This window comes from Manis pentadactyla, chromosome 8 (assembly GCF_030020395.1).
Source record: "Manis pentadactyla isolate mManPen7 chromosome 8, mManPen7.hap1, whole genome shotgun sequence".
Taxonomy (NCBI): domain Eukaryota; kingdom Metazoa; phylum Chordata; class Mammalia; order Pholidota; family Manidae; genus Manis; species Manis pentadactyla.
Genome location: NC_080026.1, coordinates 44,425,578 through 44,435,025, shown reverse-complemented (window position 1 = coordinate 44,435,025; position 9,448 = coordinate 44,425,578). Strand labels below are relative to the sequence as shown.

Below are 9,448 nucleotides of genomic sequence, written 5' to 3'. Positions count from 1 at the left end.
GGATAAACAAATGTGTAATTCATGAATTTGCTAATTGTCCTTCATTTTGATCTTCTGCCATTTTTCCTAGACTCTCTGACTGACATCCGAGCTCATGGCAAGAACTCAGGGAGTGCCAGGAACTAGCCATGGAGGCAACTGGCAGTGCAGCTGAACCCCTGGACTTGCCCTCCTCCCAGCCACCACCCCCAGCCCAGACCCCACCACCCCAGATACAGCACAAGGCAAGAAGCCATGGCACTCAATCTTTTATTTTCTTAAACTGTACACAAATGTAAAATACTTTAACAGCAAGTCTATGGGAAAATTGTTTGGTTTTAAATTATTATGAAACAGAACCTAAGGGGAGCTTTATTAAATAAACGTAAAGATGGGGATTTAAGGATACACACCTGCATCTACCATAATCATTTTTACTCTACCTTCTGGGTGTATAAGGATAGAAAAGACACATCAAACTGATTAAACAAAATCCATTTGTACCCTGAAACATTGGCAGGCCACTCAAGGGATTGTTCAGAATGTCTACCTCATATAAGATGGCCTCATCATCTAATAAAAATTAAAACTGATCTGTTGGCCTCTTTGGTTCCAAAATTATGTATAATACATTTAACTGTGGTTTTTTTTGCTGCTATAAAAATAACTTCTTTTTTCAAATGGCAGTTTCTGACTAATCATGCAACTAAATCAGTGCAAACATTAAAAGCAATCATTCGCTTAAAAAAGAAGCAAAGGATTTCATTTCAAGTATAAAAAATATAAAAAGAGTCGTACGAGTCCAGTTTCATCTAGTGTGGGTCAACCCTTTAAATTGCATAGTTCATGTGGCACTTGGACATCTAGGGGTGAGCAAGTTCAGTGCTCTGCCAAGGGCCCCTTCTGGACACACACAGATGGGCAAGTGCTCTATCATGTGCATTCAGGCAGGTTGGCAGGTGCTAGGAGGGGCAGGTAGGAGGGGCAGGTGTGTGGGAGGGCAGGCGGGGCAATGGCCTTGGCTGGCCCTAGTGGCAGGGGCACACGCGGGCAATTTATGCAAAGCAGCTGAGAGCCTTCCCCATCTCTCTAAGCCCAGCTAAATTGCTCCCCTCTGTCACCCCTGCTGAGGGGACACTCCCCACCCAGCATTTCTAGAATGCCTCCATCTGACTATTTCCTCCTCTGGGCTCATCCCCATGCCTAGGCGTCATTTCCATCCCTCCCCAACCAGTCCCAGAAGAATATCCACAGTGAAGGGCACAGATTGCAACCTTTCTATTTCCCATTTAGAACAATTCAGATTTTAACCTGAAAGGTCATACCTGGTGGAAAAGTCCTTTTTCAATTCTACAACTGGAATGACCTGTCAAATGCTAAATAATCAGTTAAAGCATCAAATTAGGACCCTTCTTCTCTCCCTCCCTCCCCACCCCAAAAACAAACACAGAAGTCCCACCAGGGACCCAAGCAACAGTCAAAGGGGCATTGCCACTGCTCCACAGTCTTAGCAGGTTGTGTCCTTTCTGGGCCTCTTTCCATCTACAAGTGTGGGAAGAGCCAGGTTCCCCTGGTCCTGCAGCATGCAGGATCCCAGGCAGGGGAGGAAGCCAGCACGTCTGAGCCAGGAGATGCTGAGACACAGCAAGGCGGGACTCCTAGACCTCCTGCCTGCCTGCATGCTCCCCACCCCTGCATCTGCTTTTCCTCTCCGTGGCTCCTAAGTGCGGTCCTCAGTCTCTTGTGCGCAGTGTGTGTGTGTGTGTGTGTGTGTGTGCGTGCGTGCGCGCACGCGCGCGTGCGTGCGTGTCTGTGTCTTTGTGCTTTTATGTGTTCTCGGAAGGCGCGATGCAGAGTGGCCGGGCCAGCTGGTGGGAATGGTGGCTGCTCAACCCATTCTCTCCAACTGACAGGGATTTGGAGCTAAGCTGCCATTTGTCACTGCATCCATTTGCTGGTATCCTGGAGGCTGCTGTGTGGGTGGCAGGATGCGTCTCGCTGTGCATGTCTGCATGTGTGTGTCAAAGTATTTCATGTCAGGTGAGGGTTCTCACTCTTGCTTTGACTAATTGCTCCATGAAGTAGCAGGAAAATATTTCAGGCTGCCCCCTGGCACCTTCTGGGCAGCCCAATGGAAGGACTGCACCCAGCCAGCCTCATATTCCATTCTCGCAGGGGCTGGAAGAAGCCCTCCAGGGACTGACCTCGCACCCCACCACCACAGCCTTGCTGCTGTCAGGCGCAGCCACACTCCTCCACAATCATGTTGGGTACATCCCGCTTGACAATGTTGTACTCGTCATCAAAGTAGAGCATGGACATGGTGCTCAATTTGGTGGGGATGCAGCAGGAGTTCACTGTGCCAGGGTTCAGGCCCCGCATGCGGTACTGGTTCACCACAGCGGTGTGAAAAGAGGAAGCGGAGCCAGGGACCCCTGCCAGGTAGGCTGGGCAGCTGCCCTCGCAGTAGTTCCCATAGTAGCCGATGGGTGCGATGATCCAGTCGTTCCAGCCAATGAGGCGGAAGTCGATGAAGAACTGTTGCCTGCAACAGAGGTTGGTCCGGCCATCGCACTCCAGACCTCGTTTACGAATGCGGTGCCTGCTGTCCCCCAGCCTCGCCTGTACAACTACAAAGGGCCGGTGTGATTCCTCACTGGGGTCTACAAACACGGGCACCACGGCCAGCTCCTGGCAGCTGTCACACTGCACATCCAGGTTGAGTCGCCGCTCTCCACGCTCAAATAAGGCCTGGATGGCCTCAGTGAGTGGGAAGGTGTGCCAGCCACTGCGCTTGAGGTCCACCTTCTTCTCTACCACATTCCACCGGTCACCATGGCCCTGCTCCTGAAAGTACACTTTGACCCGCACCTTCCGACGACTGCCCTTCTCCAGAACATAGGGCAGCAGCTTCAGATAGAGCCACAGACTGGCCTGTACCACAAACAGGTTCTGGTTGCCTTCATTGGAGATGAAAAAGTACAGGCGGACCCGGGAGGAGGCGAGGCCATCTGCGGAAAAGTGGAAGAGCAGGCCAAGTTAATTTAAGGAGAACACGAAGCAATGGGGGAAATAGGGTCTCTGCTGCATGATGCTAGAATGCAAACTTGCCATGCAGCTGGAAGACGTTATTGACCAGAAATACCATTCCAGGGACCAGGGCCTCTGACTGTAACCTGGGAGAGACAGAGAAAATCATTTCCCATTGAGAAACCCAGACCAGGTTGGAGCTGGAGGGTCCAGGCCTATAAAATCCTGCCTCACCTCTCCCAGACCAGGGCTCCCTGGAGACAGGCTGTCAGGCCTCAAAGCTCAACAGAGGAACTTGTCAGAAGGCCAAGATCTTTAACAAGTTGTTATGGGTATATGTGAAATCTGAAAAACAAAACCAGGATTGGACCAAGGATTTTGGGGTGGGTTGTTTTAGTAGAGGTTTTTTCTGGGTTTTTTTGTTGTTGTTTTTTTTTTTTGGTTAAGGCATTGCAAAAGCAAGCTGGGCCACCTACCGCCTCTTTTGTGTTTACCTAAGCATGATCTGATCCAACCCCCAGTGGAAACTCCACCGCAAACAAGTGAGCTCTGCTCAGATTTCTGACACAGAACATGTACTTTGCAGACTGCAAAGTGTAGCCCTCGTTTCCGAGTAGTTCCAAGGGACAGGACATTCAGCCTTGAAACTTGAGGTCCACTCCTTTCACAAGACCCTGGCTCATTAATGACACGTTCAAAATCTCCAAGGAAAAGGGCAACTGGCTTATTAGTTTTCTCGGTAATTCAGCTCAACGAGAGAGGCTGTGCCAACTGAGAGATGACTCCTCTCTCATCCTACATTTCAGTGACTCTTTCTCTCTGACAATCTCTACTTTTTTATTTTTTTATTTTTTCTTGCAGTAAGAACAAATAATGAAACTGTGTGGCCAGGGCTGGTTCTATCAAACCTCCTACCACTGCCCCGCAGCCCCTCCTCAGGCCTCGCCTGGCTCCTCTAATAACACTGACATCTGACTTTGAAATGGGGTAAAGTGCAGCCTTAAAAGCTAGTCTTGGACAAGCTGCCTGTGACCTGAATCTGTTATTTATAAGTCAAAGAGCTGGCTCTGTGAAACGGACCAGAAATATAACAGCCCCCGCTGTCATTTTGTGCCACCGGGACCAAAAGGCCTCCTCAACCTTCCAGAATCACATTTCTACTCTGGGCCCCAAAGCACCTTTTAATCCAAGCTCTCTAATTGCATGTAGAGCTTTCCTCGACTTGGTCAGACAGCTAAAACGGCAATGCATTTCTTTCTAAGCACAAACCAGCCCCTGATTGTCTCTGCTTTTCTCCACACCCGGCCATGCAAAACTTTTCATCCCTTTTCATCCCTGGGGCACCAGCACAGTCTGCCTACTGCCTAGGAGGGTGGGGGGCATTTGCAGCCTGAAGACACAACTGCTTCCATGCCCCAAGCTCCCTGCTCACCCCCACCCTGCCAGCACCAGGGCTTCCCCCTCTGCGACCTTCTCCGCAGTCCCCTCAGTACAAATGCGGCTGAGCTCCAGGCACAAAAGGCAGCCTAGCTCATTCAAGTCCTGAAAAGGACAGCGGAGCCGAAAGTACTTGCAGCATTTCAGCGCGGACACATTTTTCTCCTCCTTTTAAAGTTCCAAAAGATATTTTTTCCTTTCGACTTTTATATTTAGAAAGTGGTAGAATTTTGCAAACCTGGGCCAGAGGAAAATTCCATAAAGGACTCCCACCCTTTGTTAACTACGAACTCTGCGGCTCTCAGCTAAGGGGGTTTGCCGCAGCTGCCAGCGAACTGAGAGACACCGGGCTGCCCCTGAGTCGCGTCTTTCTCTGCGTAAATGATGGGACCTGTTGAGAAGCCTGCCTTCCGCCCGATTCCGGTGCCCACACAATCGGAAAAGAGGTTGCCTAGCTCTCCCCAGTGAGGCTTCAGCAATTCTGGCAAGCCCACGCCGCCCGGCGATGGAAGCAGCCCCGGGGCCTCTCACGCAGGCACACGCGCGCGCGCGCACACACACACACACACACACACACACACACTCCTCCGTCCCACGGATATCAACAAGCATACACATCTCCAACCATACTGCTAAGCCTACACTCTGATCGTGGGAAACAAAAACATTAAGCAATCACCAAGCAAGTGCCCAGGGAGCCAGGGCCGCACGCATCTGCCAGGAGGATGATGCGTGCCCAGGGGCGCTGGGGCCCGATTCTGGGGGAGCAGGGGTGGAGGGCAAGGCGTTCCGCGGTGGGGCTGGGGGGGCAAGATGGGGTCTTCTGCCTGGGGGAGGAAGATGGCAGTAGGGACGGAGCGCACAGGGCCAGATGCGAGCGGCTGGGCAGGGAGTCCGAGTTTGCCCCCAGAGCGCTCTGGCTGCAGAGGGCAGAGCGGGCAAGGCGAAAGGGGTGGTGAGGGAATGAGGGCCACGGCTGGCCGCCCACAAAACCCACCTGTCTCGGCGAAGCTGATGATCTCGGATACGCGCTCCTGGCCGTCGGCGCCCGGACTAGCATGGCCGTCGAGGTGAGGAATCTCCAGGCGGCCGTCCTCCCGCACCTTGCCTGCATGCAGCTTGCGCAGGGCCGTGACCATGGCGGCCTTGGGTACGGCGTGCGTGATGTTGGGCCGGCCCCGCATCTGCAGGCGGCTCAAGATGTGCCGCTTTACCGCCTCCAGGAAGTCGCCGTCCACCCGGCCCAGCAACTCCGGCCGCCGGAAACCGCCGCACGACGTGCAGGTGTCCTGCAAGCCGCCGAGGCCTCCGGGTGGCGGGGGCGGGGGCGGCACGGCGGGCGACAGGGGGGGCGTGGGCGACCCCCAGGCCTCCGGCCCCAGCCAGCCGGCCGCCAACATCAAGAGGCAGGCGGCCCCCAGCGCCGGACCGGGCAGCCCGTCCATGGTGCGCCGCTGGCGACGAGGGCGCCCGCCGTGAGGCGAGCCGAGCCGAGCGCAGGGCCGGGCTCCTGGCTCCCGGCGCGCCGCCCCGCCCCGCCCCCGCCCGCCCGCCCGCCTGGGCCTCCGCCCGCCCGCCGGGAGGGCCGCTGCCGGCTAGCTGGGGGAGGGGGCCGACCGGCCCGCGGGGGTTCCCGCGCGGCGGGGAAGGGGCGCCGAGGGCCGCGGGGGCCCGAGTAGGCGCGCGGGACGAGGAGCGGGCAGAGGAGTCACTGCCGTTCGTGCGTCTCAGGACGCCTCGGCATCTGCAGCCCTCTCCCCATCTTCTCCGCGTCGGGGTTCCGCAGCTCTCGGCTCGGGTGAAGCGAAAGCCGCGGTAGCTGCGGCTTGGCCGCCTGGCAGGGAAGGTAGCGAAAGGGCCGGTCGACGCAACTTGACCGAGATGGAAGCTAAGGCTCGGGGGTCCCCGGAGCGAAGTCGGGCTCGGCTTAGTGCGGTGCTGCTGCGGGGCCCCGCGCTCGCACCTGAGCGCCGAGGAAGGGCAGCCGGCGGGGGCGACGGGCAGGCGGCGGAGCAGAGTGAGCGCGGTGCCGGGAGCGCAAGGGAGCGCTGGCCGCGCGGGCCCGCTCAGAAGCGGCGCGGAACCCCCTGCCGCCGGCCCTGCAGTCCTCCCGGCGCGTCACCCGGCAAAGTTGTCTCCAGGCTCCTGGGGCGCCGCATCCACCAGCAGGAGGGCCGGCCGCTGCGCGCTTCTCCCGGGCCTCTGCTCCGCCTCTTCTCGCAGCCTTCCTCCGCCGGGCGAGCAAGACAAGGCCCTTCTCGCCCCTGTCTCTTCCGCCTGCCCCAGCGGCGGCGATGTGAGTCCGAGCACCTGAGAGTCTCGCAGCGTCCCCGGGTGCGGGTGCCTAGCTCGCTCTCGCACTGGCACACGCCGCAGGGCCGGAAGAGAGCAGGCGGGTGGCGGCCGCGTCCCTGCGTCCAGCTGCAACTACAGAGCCTGCCGAGGACTTCTCTTTGCCGTCTCTTCTTTACTCTCCTTGTTTTTTTCCTGACAAGGGGTAAAAAAAAAAAAAAGCCGCACAATCTCCGTCTGTGCGCGCGCGTTGAGATAGACGTTGGCAGAAAAAAAAGGGGTGGTGGTGGTGGTGAGCGAGTCTCGTCCTGGCCACGCGGAGGAGGCTGTCCGTGCCTTCCCCTCTGGCTTCCCGGCGAGGGGGGATCTGCTCTGGCCGCTGCTGCCCGCTCCCCCCGCCCACCCACTCTTCCCTCCGCTTTCTTCCTTTTGGCCTTCAAGCGCAGGAGGGGCGGCCCAGCGCTCTTCCCTCCCCCACCCCCCGCCACCGCAGTACCGGGCCACTTTTGCTCTCTCAAAACTTTCCCACCGTTTGGGCGTCCGGACCCTCGCCCAGAAAGGCTGCGGGCGCAGTCGACGGAGTTCCCGGCCCAGGATGCCTCCGCTGGCCCCCACCCCGCCGCCGCGCAGGCCGTGCCCTTGTCGCTGTTGCTGCCGCTGCCGCTGCCGCCCTCCGGGAGAAGCAACTCTCCCCGCCGCAGCCGCCCTCAGCCTTCCCGGGACGCTCCCTCGCGAGCCTGACGAGACGGTGTGGTGGTGCGGCCTCGAGCGCCGCGGGCCGGCTCCGCCAGTGTATGTCGCTCCAGGGCTGCAGTGCCCTAGCCGAGCGCCTTGGGTGGCTGGCGCAGTGGGCGAGGCGTGGGCCCCGCGGATTGACGGGGTGCGCTACGCGGCGCAGGAGGCCGGCCCAGCCGCTGCCGCTGCCTGCTCCGAGCCCGAGGGCTTGCCGGCTAGCGCGGTCTCCAGCGCCACTGCCCCCATCCTCCACACCCCCTCGGCTGGCGGACCTTAGCCTCGGACAAGCCCGGGTTCCGTTCGAGGCTCAGCCACCGCCCGCCTTGTAGAGTGACCTTGGAGAAAGTCTAATATCTACCTCATATGTAAAGGGGGGACAGTAACACCCTTGTCACACGGGTTAACTGGGAGCCTCAAACGAGGCGACTGGGCCAGCCTCCTCGCAGAACCCAATAAACTGCGAGTCCAGGGTACCATTCTTGAGCCGCCAGACAAGAGTCACTGCCAGTTGAAACCGAACTCCCAGACCTGTTCAGAAACCCAAATGCAATCCGTTCTTCAGCCCCTCTTCACGCCCCGACCTGGGTGTGGAGTAGCACGACAGTGCCCATGGGCACAACGCCCCGGGCCAGTGCGCTCCGTGTGGCTGGCCCAGACCCCTACCCACGGTGGCCGCGCCCCGCAACAGATGGAACTGAGAGGCGGAAACGTGCTGGGAGGTCATTCTGGCCTTTCTGGGATATTGGGGAACCCAGGAGGAGAAAGGCAGGTGCGTGGCCTCCAGCTCGGGGCTCCTCGCTCAGCCCCCAGTGCCCCGTCGCGAGCTTCTGGCGCTTTGGGGCCAGCAGTGCCGCTGCCGAGCTCCTCCCGACCGCCGCCCGGCCGAGGCCGCAAGTCTGGAGGCCGAGCGCCCCCTCCCTCCCGATCCGAGGAACCTACCGGCCCGAAGGTGCCCAGGCTGCGCCTTTGGGGCAGAAATGGAACTGATCTGGGCTTCCCAGCCAGAAGTCAGAGGCAGGGACCCAGGAGGGTCGAGATGCGCAGCCTGTCTCCCTGCTGAGGGCTTTCTCCAGAGCCCAGCTGACTGCTGCATGCTAATACACAGGACTCCCCTGTCCTGGAGTTTCCACCCCTCACCCTGTCCCAAAGCCTGTTATCCCTGGGCAGAAAGTAGGGGCTTCTGCCTCTTGGGCAGCCTGGACTGGCACTTTCTGTTTGGTGGCCCCGAGCCAGGCTGGACCCACCTCCCTGGTTTTGCTTACACCAGGCACACACACTCTAGTTCCTCTAGCTCTTTCCATCACCACAGCCAACGACCACTTGGCAGGCTCATTCTTGGTCTTCCAGACTCAGCCTAATCCTTCCTCCTTGGTAAAGCCCACCATACCCTTCTTGTGCCCTAAATAGTTATGTGCCAGATTAGCCCCCTCTGCCCAGTGCTTGGAAGTTATCGCCTCACCTGTTTGCCTCCTGAATGGAGCCTTAGGCCCTGGAGGACCAGGACCAGGCCTCACAGGCCTTGATACCAGACCTGGCAGGTGATCAGGGGTGTTATTGAACAATGCTTGGTTGATTGAGTGGACAGATGAGCGAAGTCATGAAGCTAGTGAAGGATCTAACCAGGGAGGCCCCCCTTTGGGGATGTGCCGCAGCCTGCACATTGACCTGGCTCCAGGCAGAGGCAAAAGGCACCGTGTCCTTGCTGCTTGGAGGAGATAAGAGGAGGTTGAGAAGAAGGTCCACATTTTGCTCCCTGGGGTGGAGGAGCTGTCAGTTCCTGCTACCAGTCATCTGCTAGGAGGGAACTGGGTCAAGCGGTAGTCAGAAACCATCTGCTCGAGAAGCTGGGATTATCCTGCCCTCTGCTGATCCCCCAGCCCACAGAAGCCAAGGGTGTAAATTGAGTTCTTCCAGATCACCTTGTGCTTTGCAGGGAGCACCCCATCCCCAACCGAGGGGCAAGACCTGTTCCTGT

General features: G+C 58.1%; 1 protein-coding gene across 1 annotated transcript; it reads right to left on the bottom strand.

Moving 5' to 3' along the window:
* Positions 1–235: 235 nt before the first annotated feature.
* On the bottom strand, positions 236–6,022 carry INHBB (inhibin subunit beta B). The gene is made up of 2 exons (XM_036886656.2): positions 5,444–6,022; positions 236–2,990 (listed from the first exon to the last, which is right to left on the bottom strand). Exons 1-2 carry the CDS (start codon positions 5,889–5,891, stop codon positions 2,215–2,217), a joined length of 1,224 nt encoding a protein of 407 aa, XP_036742551.1. The 5' UTR covers positions 5,892–6,022; the 3' UTR covers positions 236–2,214.
* Between the last annotated feature and the right edge of the window lie 3,426 nt (positions 6,023–9,448).